General features: G+C 39.3%; 1 protein-coding gene across 1 annotated transcript in view; it reads left to right on the forward strand.

Moving 5' to 3' along the window:
* atp6v1ba (ATPase, H+ transporting, lysosomal, V1 subunit B, member a) overlaps positions 1 to 24,332 on the forward strand; it is a 30,843-nt gene that overhangs the window by 2,416 nt on the left and 4,095 nt on the right. Inside the window, exons 2-10 of the mRNA XM_035172665.1 lie at positions 11,721 to 11,776; positions 12,054 to 12,152; positions 12,803 to 12,896; positions 13,449 to 13,526; positions 13,714 to 13,853; positions 16,899 to 17,000; positions 19,860 to 19,957; positions 20,213 to 20,336; positions 23,778 to 23,928. Coding sequence (XP_035028556.1) covers positions 11,721 to 11,776; positions 12,054 to 12,152; positions 12,803 to 12,896; positions 13,449 to 13,526; positions 13,714 to 13,853; positions 16,899 to 17,000; positions 19,860 to 19,957; positions 20,213 to 20,336; positions 23,778 to 23,928 — 942 coding nt within the window. The remainder of the gene's footprint in view (positions 1 to 11,720; positions 11,777 to 12,053; positions 12,153 to 12,802; positions 12,897 to 13,448; positions 13,527 to 13,713; positions 13,854 to 16,898; positions 17,001 to 19,859; positions 19,958 to 20,212; positions 20,337 to 23,777; positions 23,929 to 24,332) is intronic.

Consider the following 24,332-nt stretch of genomic DNA (forward strand, 5'->3'; position numbering starts at 1 on the left):
GGGGAGCTGGTGCTTTCACGCTTTGAAGGGTTTTATCTGCCTGCTAATCACTGCAGTATTTTAAGTTCAGTCATCTTTCCTTTAAAACAGAACAGGAATTTGATCAAACTATACACGTCTGTTTTGATTATTTGAGAGAATCACATGGGTTATGATGATTACAGGGTTTTAGATAAGTATCCTGCTTTGGGAGTGGTTAAATTGTGGTATTCTGTAAAGAAAAGGTGCGGATGATTGTTCCATTGTTGTCCCACTCAAATATAACAAAAGCATCATTTATCTAGCTTCATCTACCTTGGTGACCACAGTCGTCAGTTGTGTTTGTGTGTTGTGTTGGCCTTATTGTTCATTTTTCTGGCTGTGCTGATTACATGGTTTGATTCAACACAGGAAGTTTTGACAAATTTTTGTGTTGTTTGGCACTTTGCTCTCTGGGCCTGATGTTGAGTCTTTGCGGCGAAGTTGATTATGCTATCGTTATGCTCTTACGCTGAGCCATGTTCAAGCTATGAAGCCAGCAAGGTGATGGCTTTCTCTTTGTGCAAGTGTCGGAGAGGCAAGCATAGACTAAAAGCCTTTTAGCAAACTGGAAGGAAATGACTTAATGGAGCTCGGGCCATCTGAGAGCTAAGCAGAGAGGGTGCAACATGGGATAAAACCCTTGTCCTAAAAACATCTAACCATACAACTCTTGGCGTGCAGAATGGCGTGCCTTTTTCTCTCATCAAACACATAACAAACAGCAGCGGGTCCATTCTGATGATGAGGCAGCAATTCAAAACCAAATGATAAACACCAAGTAAGTGTCAGGAAACTTTTTCTGTGCTCTTCAGATACTGTAGGTGCTGCATTCACAATATGTGTTTCATGTTTTAAGTGCCTGCGGCTAGTTAGAGGAGATGCTTTTGCTTTAATATCCCTTATACTATTCTTATATAGGAGAGGCTTTTACAGAGGCCAGGTATAATAAGAGTACACATACTCGCAGGTAATCAATGTGATTCACCATTTTGCTACTGTTTTGTTTATTTTTGTAGTTCTTTGTGCAACACCCTCACTTAATGAAGCATCCTTGATGACTACGATTCCTCTCCAAACCAATGGAAATGCTTGTTTCTGCTGGGGCAGCTGGTTGGTAGGCTAACTAAAAGCAATGAGGTGATATATACGAGGAAAACAAACTATGCAGAAACAATGCAATGTATTTGGAGGAAAATAATGACAGTGCACACAACAAATGTGGAGCCTACCATCTTGTTCCAGACGTTCCCCTAATAGCAAATATGGTCAGTTTAATTTTAGGCTTTAAGCTTCATTGAATTTAACGGGACTGGTTGGCCTTGACGGAGGTATACGTGCTACTGAGTGCCTTTGCAGTTCATATAAGTAAAACAAACAACTGATCAATACATTACAATGATTTTGCTTTCAATTTTCCTCATTATCTCAGTGCAGTTTATTATTTATCACTTTGCCATTGATCAGGGGCCAAAGCATGAAGGAGTGTGGATGGGAGGAAGCATAACTGTCAGACTGCAACTTTCGTGCTCCCGTTAGTGGTGTTTTGAATGTGTTGTGGGGCCCAGTCCGGACAGTTTTCTGTTGTGTCAGACTTTTCGTACTCAAACCAGTGGTCTGTGTAATGTTCACTTTCCTCCACGTTGGTCTGTGCTGCCTTCAAATTTCCTGCCTGTAGCTGTTGTCATGTGGAAGAACACAAAGTGGAATGATGAAAAAGTATTGCACTGAACAGTGATTTGTTATGCAAAGAAAAATAGACTATGCAGTAGTGGCCACCTAACCTTTTAAAGGCCAAGATCACTTTTTAATTCCAAACGTAAGCCGAGATCTACCACCCTGATATTTTCCAAAAAACCCACTTAGGAGGGTCAATGTACGAGCATAAATATACTCAAAGAAAGGTCGTCATGCAACTTAATCTATTCAATGCGCAATATTCACATTTATATCAAATCATATTTACAAAATCTGTTCGATGCACAAAATTCAGCTTCTCAGTTCATCTCTGCAGAGGAGCTGGTGCTGCAGCACAATGTTTTTACATAGGCTTTGCCTTGAATATGGCCATAAATATGACTATTTCCTTGTTTAAAAGTACTCCTTAGTACTTAAATAAATACCAGTAGTAAACAGTATGAAGCCGTGGAGCATCTTCTGCTCCTGCAAATATTTCACAATAACCCCCCTTTTTTTACAAATGAATGGTTATTTTGAAACGCATACAGGTAGTGTTATTATATATTCAACAGATAAACATTAAAACTCAGGTGAAAGATAATTTTCTCTTTCTATTCTGCTTTCAACCACAATGTTTATCTGTCGGATTTGTCACAAACGTACGTATTTCCAACATTTCCCGAACCCATTTCAAAGTAAAAGCACTCTAGTGTTTCATTTCCTCATCCATCCATTCATTTGTTCTAACGGGGCTTTGATTGTTATCACAAGATTGGAAGCTGCATCTCTTCATAGAGAGCAGAGTCCTGACTTTTAGTTTAATACACAAACTCAAGGAAATGCAGTAGATAGACCTGCAGCTCTGTCGCCAGTAGCGGACACGTGTGAACAACGGATAACAGAAGCCAGTGAGTCCAGAGCGTTACAGGGATCGACTGCGAAGAGACCACTGCTATAGAGCATATCAAACAATAGTTGTTTATCTATTGTCACATGATATTCATCGTCATGTCCCGAAGCCCTACTGTAACATCAGGTATATTTTGAGACTTGAGAGAGCCTCAGACAGCAATTTAATCTGTATTCACGGACTGGTTATTGCTTGGAGGATCATAAGTAAAATCTATGGAATGCCCCTTTAAAGACCATCAGCAGTAAGCTGGAGGAAATTTGAGAATTTGGGAGTTGTCATAACCAAATCAAGGAGAGCAGGATTTATAGAAGGGGTGTCATAGTCAGCCATTGTCAAATGAATTTCTGTCTTGATTCATCAGGGGCAGGACATGTCCTCTATCAGACCTGGAATAAGTGTGTTGGTGAATCTCCAAATGAAGATCTGACAAGAACACATGACAGAGGGCCTCAGTCATGTTGGAGTTAAAGCAAACCGTAACAATAATGGGGAGTGTAGGAAATCACACAGACTTTATTCAGTATAGCCAGTTGCCAGGCATCAACCAGTCTATAAGATCACGATAATGAGATGGTTGTTCACCACCTCTTTGACTTGACAGAGCTCTAAGGCAGCTATTGAAAAAGCCACTGCGAGACAGAGCAGGAAAAATAAACAAATAAAGACATTTCCTATCAGACCAAGTCTTTTCTTTTACGAGGCCTTTGTCTCTCTCATGTCAAATGTGACAAAAGCTATTAGTCCACGAAATGGCTCGTCTTTGTTTTAGCTGTGCATTCTGTCATTTAGTGCAATGAAAAGACATGTAGCAAGGCACTAATTGTAATAATGTGTAGTCACGATAAACAAGTGTCTCATCTGTCACTTTGAAAGTAATTTCAATAAAATCAATGTTATTTTTGCCGCAGTTCTATAATCCACATTCTAATTAGGCTTAAACAGCTAGTTTGTCAGTTAGAGAAAAAGACTCTCCCGTGGGCGTTTGCCATTCTTTTCATGAAAGAACATTCAAATGTGGGCTAAGGATTTGACACCATTTCTGTCTGCTGCATGAGCACAGAGTCATCCCTGTGAGATGCACACTTGTTTTGCTGACCACTGAAAATTATTTTCCTGACATCCTTCATCTGACAAACTATTGGATCATTTAGAGAAGTGAGTATGTATTTTCAACTGCAAGAAATTCCCCATTCCACTGCTTCACTTCCCCTACCTTTGGACTCAACACTAGCATGACAATGTATCAGTGGTTTAGCCTTTTTATATACTGACATTTAAAGTGGCACCAGGTTATAATTATCATTATTATCATTACTAATTAGTAGCAATCCACTGATGCACTCAGACATAGTAGACATTTAAATTAAGAGTACAAACTGTACTAATTAAAGTGCGACCATACAGAAAATCTATAAGTCAGACATAAGATGATACAATACAAACTGAATTATTGCACTATGGTTATTGCACATGTGAGCGTTGATCCTGCAGATGGTGTATAAAAATATTAAAAACATACAATTTGCTATTTTTTTAAAGCATAAATCTTTTTGTAATGCAATGTAATTGTCCCAATGCCCCCTACACTGAAACTAATGTACTTGGCTTTAATTTGAACATCCACTGAATGAGAGGCCAGATGGACGTCTGGCTGCACTTTACTGTTACTAATAATATATTCTGATAGTTAAGAGATATATGCACTTTTAATATGACTATTTTCTTGGCGCACTCTCTTCAATCTCATCATCTCAAAACATTTTTCCCTTTCAATTTCCATGGTCAGTTAACTTCCCTAGTGCTGCACTATAGTTCTCAAGAGCCCTGTTGTAGTGCAATAAATGAACCACGAACATCTTTGTGCTTCTGTCTTCTAAAAGCAGGGCTTCTAGGAAATGGAAAGCAATGGGGTCTTTTCTTTAGCACTTCAACATAGTGTTGATGGTCAAGATCAAGCATAATAAGTCACTATAAACATTTCTAGGAACAGTTAACACATTATTTTTGTAGAACAGCTTGTAACAACCTGTAGAGCTTTGTCCGTCGAATCTCTGCATGTTGTTGTTTTTGTGACTATTTAATTGTTGATTCCATTGTCGTTTGTCTGTAAGCAAGTTTAAAGGCCCCATATTTTACCCCTTTCTGGGATTTAATTTGAGGTATTGGTCCCCCTAAGATGATATATCAGTGGTTTAAAGTTGAAAAAACTGCTGCAATGTGTATTTCCATGTCCTCTCTTCTGCCTCTCTCTGGAGCTGCAGACAGAACAGGCTGTTTTCACCGGCCTCTTGAGCCCCTCCTCTGATTGGCTGACTGCACTTTGAGTGACAGGCGATCAGGCCTATCACCGGTCTCATTCTGGCGCATTCACTCTGGTAAACACAGCTGAAAGACACGTTGTTATGTTGGCAGCTATAGAAGACCAGCCACATATTTACAGTCGGTTACAACAGGATGTTTCTGATGATAAGTTACACCGTCCCCATGTTTGTTCAAGTTTTACAAGACCTTTCGATAACAAATTTCTTAGAATGGACTGAGTGAAAAAGTCCTCGGAGTGACTGTTTTCATACTTTGAGGGTCCCTACTGACCCCCTTCAAGTAATTACGGATAGTAAAACCCCAGAAAACTTATTTTGCACAATATGGGCCCTTTAAGGGGGCAGATCCAGGAATTTTTTCTGGCTCCTTTTACATTGAAAGTTGACATTTTTGTAAATTTCTCTACAGATAATGCAGGTATCATGTATTTGTAGAGGAATAACAGGTGCAATTTGGTGAAATTCTGGTTAATGAACCAGATGCATTTGAGCTCAATACATGTATATCTCCGAGTGCTAGTTTCACATAGAAGTCACCATTTTTCTGGCTCGGGCACAACAGACAAGATGTCACTTTCTTATTCTTACATAGACACTTAGAAATGGACGTATGAATGAATGATGAGATCAATGGGGGCTTCAGTTGTGAACATTTTGTTGATTGACATGATTACTTTTAATAAATGTATACAATATATTTTGTGCCGATGCCATTGTGCTGAAAATTCAAATGTGCTTGATTGGCATGAATAACTGAATTTAAACAAAATACAAAAGAAAGTTAATCTTATATTAGTATTTGGTGCGTTCCTCTCAAGTTGTCCACAGATATTATCTGAAGGCCTCTCAGTCTCTATACTACACTGCTTGGTCTGGTCATTTTTTTTTGTGAATACAGTGTTTTTTGTTGTTGTTAAACATAATTATTAATTCTGGGCAGTTCTTCCTTTGCTCTAAAACAGCCTCAGTTCATCATGCCATGGACTTATGACACTTCATCACAATCAGTACAGTGAGGTAGGGAGTCTTCTTTACAGAGTACCTGTGCACCTGCAGGGTTAAAAGCCTGTCTCAATTTTAAAGGGGTGTCAAAAACCTAGGAGGAGGACTTTTGATCTGTCAAACCACAGAGGTGTGTCTATCCTGGATACTGTGTATGGCCACCTAGGATTTTTCAGAATGCTTTGTGTTCTAAAATTTGTTTGCAATTTGTTAACACAACTTCCAACTTGGCCTTCATCTGTTTTAGTTTTTTGATAGTTCTTTTTATTTACACATTTTTTAATGTTAAAAGCACAAAGCACTTTCTGTAGTTCGAAAACTTGATCTGTGATGTTTTGTTGTGCTTGTGTATCCAACACCATAGCAACCAATTTTTTTAAACACACAAATAATGCAGGTGGACAAAGTTATTACATTTCCCTGTAAGTGTAGTGTAGTTTTTTTTCTTTTCATTTTAGAATATCATAACTTTTCTTATGAGCTTGCATTCAATTTTTTCTGCTGAAGGTTGCATCACTTTGATTTAAGATGATGTTAGATTAGATATAAGACGTAGATAATCGATTGATTAGAAAATTATCATCAATCTTAATGTAGTTATCTAGATGTAGTGATTTAAAATAGGGAAATCTTATTGCTTATAAGTCACAACTAAAACCACTGTTAAAATAGAAAGTAATAACAGTGGATGCCATGGATCACACTATGACCTATCTTGGCAACCTAATTATACAGCATTTGACCTTTTTTAAAGCAGCTGGTTCACCCTACAACAATGACAAATCTGAGGACTCAGCAGTTATCGTGCTATCCATGTGAGGCAAGGGAGGCACCAGAAACAATTTGAGCAATGTCATCTGTACAGCCCTGTCTGTCTGCTACTTGCACTCATCCTCAGGACCCCTGCCAGAAGCTTCTTAAAAGCCCCACTCCGATAATCAATCAATCAATCAATCAATCCATTCACAACCCATATTCACAAATTACAGTTTGTCTCATAGAGCTTAACCATCGATAAGTCAGCAAGATCTATATGCAAGTGTTTGCCCCCTATTGGCTTGACTTCAGTGCAGATGTGTAACATTACACACTGTCTACTGAAGCTGGTACTTTAATTAGATTTTGTTTTGAAAATCTTACAGCCCAACTGTGGACTTTTCTCTCCAATCATTTATATTGTAACCTCAATAATTCTCAGAACACACACTTGACATGAGTGTGGTATAAGGGGTGGGCCAAACCTATATCTTTATGATTGAGCTTCTGCCTCTTCATATCATCTTAGCTGCTAATCCTTTCCCACAGCCTTTGTTGTGAGTTTTTGTCAAAGTGAACTGTTTTAACCAGCCATACGAGGTGTGGAAAAGAAGGTAAATAAATCCCAACCAGCATTGTAGGTACACATCTTTGTTTTTCACCCTGTTGTTGACTACTTTATCTTCCCGACTACCTTCCTCATCAATGTCAATCTCAACTTGACAGTGACAAAAGAGAAACAAAGGCTATGAAATGAGTTTGAGGAGTCAGAATCTGTTTTCAGACTTGAAGGAGGATGTCCACCGAATTGGGTCTGGACATTCTCTGGAGTTTGAACAATGCCGCGGGACATTCTCCACTCAGATGCGTTCACAACAACACATGTAAGGGGTGGTGCAGCAAGCAGAGAGAGTAAGGAACAATTCAGCTGCGGACCTCCCTTTTTTTTTTTTACATGTTTTTACAGCATAGCGACGCTGGCTCCGGCTCTTATCACAAAAAAATCTCTTGACATTGTCGTCGGTGTCTTCATGTATGGCTCTGCTTTTTCATCCTGTCATATTTGCATTCTTTTAGTTTTTCTCAAGTTGGCATCTGTCATCTGATAGAAACGTCATCAACACACCCAGTCACTCGATGAGTTCTCACTTCGGCTCCTCTGGACATTCTGCAGACCTTTACCAGGGGACTGGCAGGAGAAACTTGAGCTGCTTTCTAACCCCTCTGTATTTTCTCCAGAGGAGGTGAGATGTCAAGAGTTTGTGTTGAAAAGCGCTGGTCTCGGGGTTCTGTAAACAAAATCACGTTATAGCTGCAGCTGAGATAATGTCACTTCCTGCCTTTGTCTGCTGCACCCAGCTGCTCCACCTCTCAGCTGAATGATGTGGAGGATTTGTTGCTGATGTGAACGCGTCTGTGCAGAGAACCTCCCGCTGCGTTGTGCATGTGTGAAAGGCAAACTGCGGGTAAACTCCGTGGCCAATTCTCCGGATTTTACCTGGAGGTCACATCTGAAAACGGCTTTAGGAGAAAGAGGGTCATTGGAACCACTGGACATTCTTCAGAGGGGCTGTCCCTCTGGAGAATGTCCAGTGGTTCTCTGGAGTTCAGTGCGTGTCTGAAGAAGCATCTCTTTATCATGTTGGTTTATCGACTCACTGTTGCATGTCGTGTGTATGTGGTGAAGCAAGGGAAGCCGAGTTTGAGTTGGTTGCAGGGATTGAGGCAATTAGCATTCCCTTGTCCAGTGGGGCTGTGGGAATCCCTTGAAGTAGAGGCTAAGGCGTGATTGTGAAGCTGCACATCACAGCAGCCACTGCTTTGTAGCGTCCATTTATTGTCAGATTGATGATGCACCCTCATCTCCATCCGAGCTCCAGCCTCCTCCACCCCTCCAGTTCTCCCCTCTTTCAGCTGGGAAATTGAATTGTGTTGGAATGCTCTGTGCCTCTTTTCTCTGGCACTTGAATGGGCTCTTTAGTATTTCACACCAAGGTGTCCTTCAGGGTGCGAGGTCAGGCTACCAAAACAGCTTCTAGTAGCGGATTAGGACCAATTAACATCTTTGTACACAAAGAGCTCTGGCAGCTGAACAGGCTGCAGGGTGACCCACACTGCCGTTGCATGCCAAGCCAGGGGACTGCTGCACTTGAACTGAAGTAGCAAAAGAGGGGTGGAGAAAGTTTTCCAAACCTAATGGGAAATGTTGCTACTTCACACCTTGTGAACATATAGGCCATTGAGCAATTGTTATTTAGTGAAATGAGAGTGCAAACCACTTTTTAAAAAAAAAAAAACAGTCCTACATAAGTGTACCTTTTCCTCTCCTTTTTATAACGGGCTACATGGAGCCAACGATGGCCTTTAATCCAACTAGAACTACTTATTCATAATGTTGCCACACTCAAGACTAGTGCCACCAAATGACTGATAAAGTAGTTTTAAGGAATCAAACTTCGGAAGACATGAATGCTGTTTCATGAGCTGCATTTAATATATTTCTTGAATGTTTATGGCGTTGGCCATTGTAGATTTTCAGGCAGAATTACAGAGTACACTACATGAAAGAAACTTTGTAGACTAAGCACTGGTAATTTTGACATTCTTGTGCTTTGTGTCTTTTACTTTTTACCAGTATATAAAAACCAGCTAACATAGCTAAATAAATTCAGAATTAATAAATGTCTGGCGTCAGTGTCACCTTAACTCAAACAGCAAGTGCTCCTTCAGAGAGCTGCCCTATCGCACTAATGCTCAGCATTTAGAAGGAATAAACCCAGTAGATGCTAACTGACCTCTGCAGCTACATGATGGAGTATATTTAATCTGTGGTAAATCTGCTGTGAATCACAAGGTAAATAATGGTTAAGGGCTAATAATTACAGCACAAAATATTTGGATGCTTCCTTCTATCTAAATTTACTTGTTTGTCCAAAGAGCAAAAGTGTTCATGATGGTTTAATATTAATGTTTGAATCTCTCGGACATGATGTTGTGGTGGTCAGATGTAGCTTGATGGTCACAGTGAAAAAGGAAAAGTCCCCTCAAATTTCTTTAAATGCACGTACCCCCTCCTGTCACTGTAACCAAATGTCTACCTAAAGATGCACTGACTTGTGGATTTCCAAGAGGTTACTGTATAATTATGTAGCCCAATTTTCCCTGCAGCATTATTATCGCCCTTCAGGAAATAGCCATATGCATCTCTTTTGAGATCTGTGGGCAATTTGTAGGCTAAGTGTAGCTATTAAGTCCTTTTATAAACATGGCCAACACGGATAATTTGCCATTTGTGGGGAAAGGACCTGGCCACAAGAAAACATAATGTTGTGAAAATTTGATGGAATTTTAATGAAGCCTTTCTTGTGCTTTTTTTGTGCTTGTTTTTTTTTTTTTTTTTAGATGGTCATTGTGATAATAAAAATCCTTAACCCGAAGTTTTGATATCTTATCTTCACTTTGGGAAAATCAGAGCATGGCTGTAGTTGATTTATAATTAGTTGAGTACATTTTACTCATTGTAAGGTACTTTGACATATACACATACATTTCCATTAACATAGTATAATATGATACTATATAATATAATGGCTGCAATACTGTAGCACATTGACAGGGCACTTTGTTGGCCTCTGCCTAATTAGTGGCATAGTGAATGCCCCCCACTAAGCTTTTGAGCTTTACATTTGTACCAGTCTGTTCCAATTTCCTCCCGTCTTTGATACCAGCCCCAGGACTGACAGTTTACAGATAAAGAGGAACACCAGACCATGTTAGGAAACCTTGTGGAAACAATGCTGCCGCCTCCAGTTCCCACCCTCATCTTTGAATTTACCCGTAAGTCTGCAGATGTGCACAGGAATGATGAAGGGGGCGTCAGCAGATCCCTTCCAAACTCAAGCAAACAGCATTGCTTTGGTAAAGAAAGCAAGCAAGTTAGGTCTAGACTGTGTGTGTGCATATATAGTCTATATATGAACTTTTTCAAATCGATATTCTGAGTTTGTTCTACAGAAAAAAATCCAGACAAATCAAAAGAGGTTTTCATAATGAAAGTATCTGAGCATGGCATTAATGTAAAGCCATGCCATAGCTTAATGGAAAAACTCCACCGCCAGACCTTCACTTCAGCACCTCATTGTACCAACAGATAGGATTCACTGGTAACTATGCAATTTCAGCAGAGTTAAAACTCTAAAATTACGTAACTACACGTAAAACTAGTGTGGACACATGTTTCATTATGATGCAATAACCTAATAATAACTTGAATAAAGAGTTGATTTTGATGAAATGAACTGAAATCGCTGAGGCCCTGAATGATTGGAAAAACTAATTTAAAGTAGCAATTTACAGCACCTATTGCATCAATTGTGAAATGACTGTGGGTAATGTAGGTTGTAAGGACACAGGATTTACTGCACTGATTGCATGGAACCACTGAAATGGTCCTTTTTAAGCACAAAGATGTGAATAACTGTTTCATCTTACTGATGATTAAAGAAATACGCAGCAGCCCAAGTTCAGGTAAATGGCAGTGTGCAACGCTGCTGACATATTTGACATATAGTTTTCATTGAGCTCTAGTAGGTTCCTTCAGTACATCTTGCTGCAGTGATTATTGTTTAATACTGGGGGAGGCCAAAGGCTATTCGCACTAACCTTCATCGGTGATGACCCTTCATTTAGTAGTCTATTATTGTGAGGCTCAGAACTAACTACGTGCCTGTGTAATTGTACTCCCTATTCATGAACAAGTGGATTTCATGCATTTTTCCCTGACATTTGCCTGTCTTTGACATTTGGGCCTGGAAGTGCATGAAAGCTGTTTAAGTCTCATCTTGAAAGGTCAGCCTGTGATTATCAACTGTGCTGGAAGGAAGTCTACCTGTTCCCATGTTGATTGGTGGCTTTCAGTTCCACAAGAGAAATCCAATATTGTTAGTTTTACCTGCCTTATTTTACTGTCCTGTGGCCTCTTGAAATATAGAAATGAATGAACCTCTATATGTAACCCTTCTGTCTTTCAGCTTACTCCACTGTGTCTGGTGTAAATGGACCCCTGGTGATCCTGGATAATGTGAAAGTGAGTCTATAAATGAAATCATATAATGATAATGATAATAATAATAATAATAATAATAATAATAATGACGATGATGATTAATATGTAAGATATTCACCTATTGTGAAAATTCATTTAAAAAATATATTGATGAGACTGGAATTGGCAAAACTGCAAATTGACTTTCAGAAGCCACTATGAAGTATACACGGTCATATTGGCAGATCCCTGTTGTATTGGTGATACCAGTTTCATCTCTGGGCAGCTGTAGTGAAACTGTTTTATCATTCTGAACTAGTTCCCCAGATATGCAGAGATTGTTCACCTGACTCTGCCAGATGGCACCAAGAGGAGCGGGCAGGTCCTGGAGGTGATTGGAAGCAAGGCAGTCGTCCAGGTAAGAAGCAGGATCTAATATGGCTGACTGACTCGCACCGATTGTGTCAGCGTCCTGCTGCTGTAAATAACTGTGAAATGTGCATTAATCCAAAGCTGAAAATAGTCCACAATAATTACACTCAAGCATGAGTAGCATTTGCCAAAATTGACCTATCCTGTGCTTTGACATAGCTCAACATCTATTTGATGGATTGGTGCAACATTTTTTTACTGACATTCACGGATCCCTATTAATTATTTGTTGATGCACATATTTTCCCTCAGTCTGGTAAAATCCTGTCAATTATCTCAGATTCTACTGGATATAGAAGCACAAATATTAGATATAGATGCCAATTTTGACTGACTTTTCCTCTTGTCATGTAGAATTTGTTATTTTAAATGTCTCCACAACTATTAGATTGTACATATTAATAGTCCTCAGGGAATTAATACTAATATTTTGAATGTTCTGTTTTTTTAAGCACTATCCTTTCATCTGTCACCCCTGTCATTTCATTTTGTCCATTACATTCCCATTATCCCATGCTGTCATTTTGTATTAAAAGCAATCTGGAAAATATAAGATGCTTAACCATCATGGTAATCCCTGTACTTGCTAATCGTTAACATGCTAGCATTGTCATTGCTGTGTGTGTGTTTGTACAGGTGTTTGAGGGAACTTCAGGCATTGATGCCAAGAAGACAGCCTGCGAGTTCACTGGTGATATCCTGCGTACGCCAGTATCAGAGGACATGCTGGGTATGACATCATCAATTTGATTTCACTGAGCAAACTGAATCCAAATGTAACACTGAATGCTGCTTAGAGAATCATACCACATTTCCCTTCAATGTGCTTATTTTACTTATATTTTCAATCTACTCAGTAAATGGTAAAAGCAACAGCAATGAATCAAACCTCCTCTGTGAATGCTCTTGAATATCTCAATCAGCGCGATTATCTCAGTACAGCACAAGGTTGCATATATTTGAACAGCTGTAGAAAGTAAACCTGCTTTTGTTTTTGAAGTATCATTTATCACATCCATGAATTTATAATTACTTCTACTTGTTACTTGTAGACTCAACAAGAGCCATCAGAAGCACTCTTATCTGTTAAGAATCTGACACAAAATAGAAAAGAACAGATGTGGTTGGAAGTGTCATCTAATGAACTGCGTTTTATCACTGTTGCTTAGTAATTTTCTTTGAGTTGAACTTTCAAAGAAACAACGTAGTTATTTATCAGCTATTTATCATACTACAGACTTGATTTCTGTTTGGCTAAAGGGAGACAATCTTCGTTTTTCAGGGCGCGTGTTCAATGGATCTGGCAAACCCATCGACCGTGGGCCCAATGTGCTGGCTGAGGACTACTTGGACATTATGGGTATGACCTCACTAACCTGTTGCCCTTCTGTGGATTTGTAGGATTTTTTCCTGATGCTAATAGAACATTTTCAATCAAACAAAAAAAGGCACGTTCTGTAATTTTGTCCACTGCCTCTATGAACATGGACGTGTGTCTTTGTTTTGCATGGGGTCTCAAAGTGAAATGGTGTTTCCATATTTTCCAGGTCAGCCCATCAATCCTCAGTGCCGTATCTACCCAGAGGAAATGATCCAGACTGGCATCTCAGCCATCGATGGCATGAACAGCATCGCCAGAGGACAGAAGATCCCAATTTTTTCAGCTGCTGGGCTACCACACAATGAGGTGAGACCACCAGACCAGCTCATTTCAACAGACATAGAAAAACACAATTCCTTTGGTACCTGATTACCAGCCTGAAAGAATTTTCTGAATGCGAGGAATATGTATCAGACCCCTCCCTTGTACCAAAACGTGAAGTAAATACAAATATTTTAGACTAAAAGAAAGGCTTCCAGCTTAATACATTGCTAATCAGTTTTACTATAATAAATCAGTGATTATGTTATTTAACTGATTTGATCATTTCTAGTACATATGTCAACAATGTACTATTGTAGAAAAAAAACATTCTGTAATATTGACATTCAAATTATTTTGTCTAGCCCCCATTCATATAAACGATGGTAGGCTAAACGGCAAACACACCTAATTTATTTATTCTTCTTTTTACTTTGGAATAAATCCTGATGAAAATAGAACCTTTAAAAATTCAATTACTGGAACTTAGTGTGTGATTATCTTCATTTTTAAAATGGCAAAACCTCAGCTACTTAGCTTCTCTAGAAGCTAAATGAGTGTATGTGTTCCCAAAGTCAAAAGTGAGCCCCATGCTGAAATGACAACAGTAATATTTTAATGAAACATGAATAAACATTATTCACATGTCTGCTGTGCTCCTATGTCATGTGACACCAGTTTGACTTCTGCTTTCTTAAACTCCATGACTCAGGTGTCCAACATAAATGTTCCACACATTAATATATCAAGTTGTATAAAAACAGTGTAGTAAAACATTTAACTGTTCATTGGTTAGTGCAATACATGACCTGCACACATATACATGGACATAAAAAACACAACAGAAACTATGGATTAAGTAGGAAACACTCTTGTCTGTCTGTGGGATTTGTAGTTTGCCAGTAAACAGTAAAGAAAGCAGAACTTGAGCCCAACTCACGGGGCTTGAATTCACTGCTTGGTGCTTGGCATTCATCGAACCTTTGCTACAGCGTGTGTCGTAATCATTGTGACTGACAGCTGTGCAGCACAAACAGCTTTGTTGTGGTTTTTCCAGCTAGATTGTCACAATAGGCTAGTTTAAGTAGGACAGCTCGGGAAATTCTCCGAAAGCAAAAAAATAAATTAAACTAGAAATACACTCTGTAGAGCACATACCTCCACCAAGGCCAAACAATCCTACACATGTCTGTCTAGCTCTTATAATAGAAAAATAATAGGAAAAAGGACGTAGTGTGATAATCAAATTGTAAAAACTCATACATTTCAAATCATAAATATGTCCGATTTTTCTACATCAATATCCGGTCATTATATTCTGAACAATGCCCCATCTTGCAATGTTGGGGACAGAAATTTAAAACAATTCCCCAATGTGTCCCTTTAACCGGATCCATCTTTAAGGAGTTCTTCCCTGGCCAATGTAGGGTGCACTCTAATCAATTTAATACTTGTTAACAACAACTAAAGACACACGGGTGAAAACATAACCTCCTTTGTGGAGGTGATGAAATAAATAATGGCCACAAAGATAACTCCATTGTGTTTGTCGAAACATCTACTGAACTACTCTAGCTCAATTGAAGTTTCTTGAGTGACCATTGGTTGTTCTCGATGCTCTTCAGGTAAAAGAAGAGGATTTTCTATTCTTCTTTTCACTCCTACAGTCCTTTACACATCAGTGCTCGGGGACACAATTTTATGCTGTTACTTTCTCACCATGCTGTCCATTATCAGCCACAACAATTTATTTCCTTGTGTATTTTGGGGAATGTTTAAATATCCACACTTGCACATTATTTAAAAAGAAATCGGTTTTAAACTTCTTGTTTTTCTGTGTGTGTGTGAATGACAAAATATATTCCACTGCTCCCCCCTCATAATGATTAGTGCTATTTCAATAATAAATCTAAGTAAAGTACAATAAAATCAGTAATGGCATCACTGGAGAGAATCTGTGCAAAGTATCCACAACTGTCTCAACACTCCCAGTGTTAACAGCTCAGTTCCATTCCCACTTCTACAAAGTGTGATCAAAACTGTCCTACCACAGAATCCCAGAGTGGCTTGTCGTGCAGTGGAGATGTTGTGAAAACGTGGCTCGTTGTTTCATTAAGCACATGTCACAGAGGTCATTCATGCCATGGCTTCCTCTATGGGCCAGGTGTCTGAACACTGGGTGCATGGAGAGGTCAGGCCTGATCAAGGCAGTGGCTGTGGCATTATGTGACGAGCGTGAAATTCCTCTTTCCTTCCACAATTCATTATATAACACTCTTCACTCTGCTAAATGGATCAGTTTAGTAAAGAAATTAGTTGGGGTTTATTGTATAACCAATTTATTGATAACTTAAGTACTAGAGAAGTTGTCTGCATAAAGCCCTTTTAAAATGAATTTACTTCAAAATGTATTTCTGACAACTACTTTCATGAAAAGAAACAATGATTTGATCCAGTGATAATTATTGTCTGTGTGAATTGTGCATAGACTCCAAACTCCACTGTTTCATATTGAAGATGAAACTTCATAGTTTTAGTTTTTTTAATTAAACTCAACAATTTAATATTGACATATCAATCTTTTTATTAAAATACCCTTTGTATTCAAAGCCTGATATGTTTTATGCCTCAGTGCCATAGAGCCCCTTTGTTGTTTGAAAAAAACAATAACAAAAACATAAACGGTCTTCACTTTTGACAGTAGACATAACAAACATGACTAGTGGTAACTAGAAATTGCTGAAATAAAACTTTAGGCTGTTTTCATATGTTGTCCCCTTAATCTAACATCAATTAGGCTAAATCTAGTGTTTTTGTCTTTACAGATTCACATCTCTGAATCTTTGAGTTTTAGCTATGTATAATCTTGACACTTGCAAAAGTAAAAGCCGAATCAAATTACATTTAGCAAAGGATTCAGATTTGATAGAATACTGTCAAAACCCAGCCCTGCTTGACATACACCCTCAGACTGATACCTAAACTTTACCTAGCACATTTTAGTGACATCAGCTATATTAAGAGAGTCTGTGTGTTGAGGTTGAGACATCTTGACTGTCTAAATCCTTCTGTGTGTTTTCTATTTCCCAGATCGCTGCCCAGATCTGTCGCCAGGCTGGCCTGGTGAAGAAGTCCAAGGATGTAATGGACTACAGTTCTGATAACTTTGCCATTGTCTTTGCAGCCATGGGGGTGAGCAGGCAGTGTTCAGCAGACACTTGTTCAAACATTGATTTTCCCCCATCTGTAACTCTAATCCCCCTCTTAACCCTGATGTGACACCTTGTCTCCTCTCTCCCACCCTGCTTTCTGTCTTTTATTCATCAGGTGATTTAACCTTTAAGTCCCTCTTGTTATTTCTGCACCTCTGAGCATATCCCTCGGCCATGTAGACAGGTCACTAATTCAACAGGTCCTTTTAACACTGTCAACCCTGCAGTATCAAGTTCTCTCCTCCTCAGCTGCTCCTCCCGTCTGCTCTAACACCCCATTTGTGACGGTGCTGACCTCTAACACACACGGTTCACTTGCTAAATACTAACCCTTCCCTCTTCTTTTGTGTTGTGTTTAAGTCTAGCAGGAGAGTTGAGTATTTATCCAACTCATCACATGGATATGAATCTTTTTAAAGGACATAGTGCACACTTTAACAGCAATGTATGTGTTTAATAGTAAAAAAAAAAACACATTCAAGACACTGTTTACTAATTAGACAGAAGAGCACCGCAGGGCTTCTGTTGAATTTGAACTAATTTCAGATTTTGTGTTAGTCTTTGTCCTAAAAGAAAAAAGTCCATTTATTAGTTGCAGTCATTTTAAAGCAACAATACCAAAGATCTCACATTACTCCTCATTAAGTGAACATGTTGGTCTCATGTCAGAATAAGCATCTAATTCATTTTAACGTTATAGCAGTCTTATATGGACAGACTTAGGCTTACTGCATCGATTGTAAATTATATATATCAAGAAAACACTCAATACACAGCATGTGAGCAAACAGAAATAAGAGTTTTGTCATTATATACTTCATGTTTTATACATTACGAAACAGGCAGTGGTATTCCTAACAATGAAATTTATGAAAATCAATTCATGGTAAGTGATGAGAGGAGGCAAGTGTCCCTTTCATTCATAATGGTCCTCCAACATACAACTGCTATCAGCAGTGACAGCAGTCCCTCTGTGCACCATGCTGTTTCCATAATGGTTCTGTCATGCTTGTATAAGGCCATAACCGGCATTTATGCAAAGCCCCTTTCACATTGGACAAAAAAGCTCACCAACACCCACTAACATCTGGCTTTTGTCTTCAGTGTGAAAGGGTACAATCAGCTTTCATTCCCGGGTCACAGGTATTTATCGGCTCCAACTCCGATCACCAGTGATTGAAACGTGACTCCCAGGCGAACACAAATTTTCGCCCCATTTCCAGAGCGATGCTATGACGTGTGCCATGTGGGCAATGAAGGCTTGTGGTATATGACAACATTGTTCAGTTGGTGTATGAAGAGACTAAAGTACATTTATGTTGTAAAAGTAACCACCCTGGCCTTGTCTCTGGCCTCCATGCTGCTGTCTCCTGTTCCTAATACAGAGCAAGAAGAACAGAAAGGAAGGCTCCACTAGCAATGGGAAAGGAGTCAAATGCCTTTTCTCTGTGGCAGTACCTACATTTATGATACAAAAACTGTCGTTACTGTTACAACATGTTGGAAAATCGGCTCAATCAAAGTGCAGAAGTGTGTAGTTGCGGTTCCTGTTTGCAGACAGCTACCCCTTGATTACTTTAATACTGAAACAAACTGAAAACCCTACAGATTCTCATGTTAGTCCTTCAGTGTTAAAGGGGACATAGCATGCAAATTCCACTTTGTTAGTGCTTCTACAGGTTAATGTGGGTATCTGGCATGTCTACCAACCCAAAAACTCTGGGAAAAAAACACTCGCGCGTTTTGTTATAGTTCCTCTAAGTCAGAAACGTCATGCTTGAGTGACTCGATTGAGCTTCCTGGGTTTTGTGTCGTAACAAGGCACTGGAAGTCTCCCTACATGGTCTTGCCGGTCCCCCCTGCTTTCTCCGCTTGTTGTTGTACCCGTTGAATGTCGGGGTTCGGGGGTAAATGATGGTCTTCATAGCCCCCTCTCTTTCTCTCTCTGTCTGTCTGCTTGTGTGCTTGTAGTGGATGGGCAGAGGGGACATTTAATTATGTGATTGGGAAAATTAAAACTCCAGGACAACAGAAGGGGAATACAAAGTATGGGATGCATATTTGATAATTTATATCATATAAAATATGTAATTTATATCGTTTAAAATCATGGGGGGAGAGGGGGGAGGGGGGAGCTGGCTCATTAGCATTTAAAGGAACAGGCAGTCAAAACAGGTCACTCTGTGGAGGGCTGTTTTATACAGGGTAAAAAGGGTGCTGTTTTAAATGATCCTTGTGGTATTTTGACCAAAGTATGTTACAGACATTTCATTAAGACCCCAAGGAACCATATCAACTTGTGGTAAAATGGGCATGCTATGTCCCCTTTAAGGAGTCTTTTTGCGATTCCTCAGCAGATTTATAGACATTTCTTCGAGATGGATAGTTGATAATTTCCCTGAGTAGAGTGTCACACTTAATTTTTAAAATATGAATATCATGTCAATATGCTCAGATTTGGTTGAGATTTTACTTCCAAGAATTTGAACCTTTTTTTAAATGCGTATTGTGGCAGTTGGGTTAACATGCTTCAACTGTTTCCATGGGTTGTTTGACAGCTTGTGCTCCAACTGCTGGTTGTGTTTTTAAGCTGGTATACCTATAAAAACCACCTTTGTTTTTAGAACACCAACATGCACATGCCCCTTTCACCTCACACTGTGTCTTTGCCTCTTCCTCTGTGTTTCCCCCGGCCTCACAGTTTAAAAGCTTCTGATGTAACAGATACTTAGTACGTCAGTAATGTTGCATATCTGATGTCTGAATCAGCCTTTTGTTGTATCAAGATCCTTCACCTAAGAGCGCTCAGTGTCATTAACTTGTATCAATTGTGTCGCAGGTCAACATGGAAACTGCCCGCTTCTTCAAGTCTGACTTTGAGGAGAATGGCTCCATGGACAACGTCTGCCTTTTCTTGAACCTGGCCAACGATCCCACGTAAGATTCACCTATAATATGTGAAAGCTGTAATCGTACCAGCTATGCCAATATTTTTAAGTCATAGATACTCACGGAATTCTTTTAGCAATGGAAATCAGAGATGATGTTGTCAGAAAGCTTTCTAGATTCATATTCACAGAAGTTGTGCCCAGTCTCTAGAATAAATGTTCTCCCTGATAAGTTGAATTCAGACCTTGATTTCTTAAGTGTACATACTGATAACTTGCTGTGATTGTTTCTGTGACCAATCAGCATCGAGCGTATCATCACCCCACGCTTGGCGCTGACCACAGCAGAGTACCTGGCCTATCAGTGTGAGAAGCACGTCCTGGTCATCCTGACTGACATGAGCTCCTACGCTGAGGCTCTGAGAGAGGTACGGCTACCTGTCCAATGTGACACATTTGTTTAAGCTCTTTGATGGAAAGGAATGATTTTTGCTCTTGATGTAGTGTGGTTAATACAGCCACTGCCAAACTTCAAGAAGGTACCAATTTTGACTGAAAGTAGAAAATCATTTATATTCTGTCTATTTGAATCATTTACAGGAAGACTTTGACACACTACATCAAGGTCTGAGCTCTTAGGTCTTTTCACTTCACCACTCGTTAGTTAAGCTACTTGTAAGGATGTTCTTGTGAATGGATAAAGATGAGATTTATATTTTTCTTGATGCCAACACATTCTGTGAAAACACCAAAAGCAAAAATGTGTTAGCCCGTTCCTCAATACTCTCTGCCTTCTCTATCTAATCTCTAATCCTCAAACCCAATGGTACTTATTGAGGATCTAACTCTTTAAACATAACTCATATTATCAAAAGCTAATTGCTAATATTGTTTTCAAGACTTTTTGTTGGAGTTAGGAATTTAGTTTGGAAAGTAAAGTTAGTTAATTAGTCAGTTAGTTGCGTGCGTGCGTGCGTGCGTTCCCTCGTTCCTGGGGACGTTTGTATTACAGGAGGAGTCACCACAGAGGCTGTTTCAACTGTGCGCGAGATAATCACAAAACCTAAGAGATGCGCAGATGACGTAAAAATTTGAAGATGGTTGTGGTTTGATCCACAAGTACAAAGTGTAATAATATAATTGCAACAACTCATGAACATGTCGACAGATCTTCATGTCTACATGGTCTCTAGTTCCACTTAAAAATAAACTTGAGCAAGCAGAATTTGTTATGTATCGGATAAGTCCGTATTTGTTGCTTCACTTTTTACTAATTAACTTGAACATGGGAAAAAATGTCTCACAATGGTGCAGGCACCTTTGCCAACTATTAGAGGGGCTAGATGTAAGTTTTCTCTGCTACTTAATATAGTTTCTTTCAGGGGGTTGGTGGTGGTGATGGTTGCTTGCCAAGAGCTTCAGCCATTGCGTTATTTAAAAGACAAGGGGTTATAAAATCTCCTTAGACCGGACTTACTTCAGGGTAGACTGTACGCCACACTGAGTCCCTTCGCCATGATGTTGGAATGCTTGAAAAAAGTATTGGTTCTGTTTTAAAAGTATTGATTTAGCATTGGTATTGGAAACATTCTAAATTATACCCAACCCTGTTAAAAACACACAGTCACATTTTGGGAGCAGTCCTCTGCACTGAACATGAGTGAAAATCTGCGTCAATTTTAAACATGCTGTGTATGAAGACGGCCGAAAAGGTGTGATATGAACCAAGCTTTTTAATGGAGCTGTAGGTACGTGTGCCTTACTGTCAATGTTATTTTATAATACTGTCGATTTAAGCACATGTATTCAGTTATATCTTCACCATAGTATAATCCTACAGAATCCTCTGTGAAGACTCAGTCTGTTGCTTTAGCTGCTGCTTGTGTGGCAGCGTGTCAACATAACACACCAGTGTAAATTCTCTGCAGCATTAGCACAAAGGTGATGGACTCACTAAAGTCATTGCTGAAAGGGAGGGTAATGTGTCCTTCATTTGTGTAGGAAATACCTTTATTTCATTACTGTCCGCTTGGCTTTAAAAGGAAATGGTCCCCCCTCTCTGCCCTCCTCTCTCCTCATGTGAGGACTAAGGCCCCCTCGACTCACTCTTTTGTGTTTCTGTACCGGCAGCACAATGTGGGTTTTTAAATGGCGCATGTGCGTTTCCCTTCTTGCATTCGCTGTCCCTAACCTTGGCACATGCACGCTGCACCAATAGTCAGCTAAGACTCAGACAGCTTGATGGGTATTTCTGTGCTTACAAAGAGCCAGGAGGACATTAACATTTAACTTCGGTTCCCATTCATATGTGTGAAGGTTTAGTTTTGCATTGAATCTACAGTTCAGAAGTGTTTAGCCTGCCCATCAACCTTTGAATCCAAAGATGAATGAGATGCATTTTCTTTCCTGCTTGCTCTGAATTCACTTGACTTTGGGAACAAGGATTTACTTTTGGTCATTTTTGCAGAGGGTCTGAAAACAGAATGGCAACATTTCCAACCAGCTGTTGGCCTCTTCTGAAATATACTGAAGGAGTTAGCATCACTTGACTCTCTAACAGTAAATGGATTCCAAATACTTTTTTTTGTTGTTGTTTACGATGAATAGTATAGCACAAAAAGCCACAGTAAGATCAAGTCTTACTCATTATAAAAATATCAATTTATTCAGTCTGATACGAAACATCTTTACATCTCCATCTTTACAGACCCGAGGGTCTGTTGGGAAACAGAGAACAGACTTTAAAGCTGTATTATTTTTAATAAACAGAACTGCTTGGTGAAATGTGTCACTTGTGCCCCAAGAACCCTCACATACTGTTTCTACGGTATGCCTGTCACAATTTTCATACCAGCATTTCACATATGCAGTTCCTAATAACTGGCATATTTACCACTTGATGTTATAAAGTTTTTTTATTAAATGGTGCTTCCATGATTTCAAACGGTTAGAGAAAGAACTATCAGCTTTTCCAACTGGAACAACTGTTATCTGCAGATTGTATTTGTGCGCTAGCTAAATAACTCACTAATTACCTGCTAGTTATCTCACTCATTAATGTGAACTGCGTGAGCTGTTTGAAAAAACTAAACTAAGATCTTAAATAATAACTCAAAGTCTATTTACAGTATTTAGTGCTTCAAAACTGTTGTTATTGTTTACAGGCTAAATAAAATGTAATAAGTTAAAACTACTACTATGAATAATATTAATCATTATTATTTATTAAACTAAATGGAAAATGGTTTGTTATGGCTCTGCCAAATGTTGATCACTAAAACCATTGGTGTCATTCCCCTCAGTAATGTGGAGTTTGTTAGCCTCTTTTAACTCATGGTTTTGTTTATTTTTCAAGAAAGCTGAAATACACTCTGGACTGACGCATATCACGTGCGCATGCAATACTTTATTTATTTTTAGCCCTTGTCACTTAGGGGGCTCGGTAGTTTTGAGTGAAAGGGTTGTGACGTAGCCACTGTACACCACCTGTCCTGCACCAAACAGACAGACTCAGTTAGCTAAAACTAGCTGCTGAACCTACTGGAACATGTAGCAGCTACAGAGCCAGGTTATTTTTAGGCTTCAATATCTTCATTTATACTAAATGCATAAAAGCTAATGTTGCTCTGTGCTGGGTTTGTAGTCAGACAATACTTATCTAATATGTATGTTGCAGTACTTGTATAAGGTGATAATTAACTTCTTTAAATTTCCACCTCACTACTGCTCCCAAGTGGCCAAACAACTAATCAATGTGGCTTTAAAATGTTCTCAAACCTGGAAATAAGAGAAAAGTGAAGCAATAAAATGGATTTGTATGTCGACAACCTTGTGTCCTCTTTTACACCACTCATGCCGCCCACCTTTAGGTCTCTGCTGCCCGTGAGGAAGTGCCTGGTCGCCGAGGCTTTCCCGGCTACATGTACACCGATCTGGCCACCATCTACGAGCGTGCCGGCCGTGTGGAGGGCAGAAACGGCTCCATCACTCAGATCCCCATTCTCACCATGCCCAACGATGGTGAGAGCTGCAGCACCAGAACAAGAGCTTTCTGTGCTTTACATTGAATCTTCACAACCTTCAGTCTCGTACTGGAACTTGATATGAATTATTGTGTGTCATTCACAGCAGGGTTAATAGCTTTCCTCAACCTATGTATCCATTGTGTATCGACATGATTATAATGATTATATGTCTATATTCCATTATCTGTCCTTAAATGCATGAATCTTTTTGGCAAGTCATTGTTTCAATTACTGAAGAAGTGATCTGATACGCACTCGGGAGATATCTCTGATGACTTAAGTTACCATAGCAACAAGTATGAAGAGGATACTCTTATATAGTTGAACAGAAGTCCCCATTACATCTTCGCTGAGGAGGTAGTGTCAGTTTTACTAAACACTGCTGTTCCCAAGGGCTCT

Source organism: Hippoglossus stenolepis, chromosome 12 (genome assembly GCF_022539355.2).
Source record: "Hippoglossus stenolepis isolate QCI-W04-F060 chromosome 12, HSTE1.2, whole genome shotgun sequence".
NCBI classification, from domain to species: Eukaryota; Metazoa; Chordata; class Actinopteri; order Pleuronectiformes; family Pleuronectidae; genus Hippoglossus; species Hippoglossus stenolepis.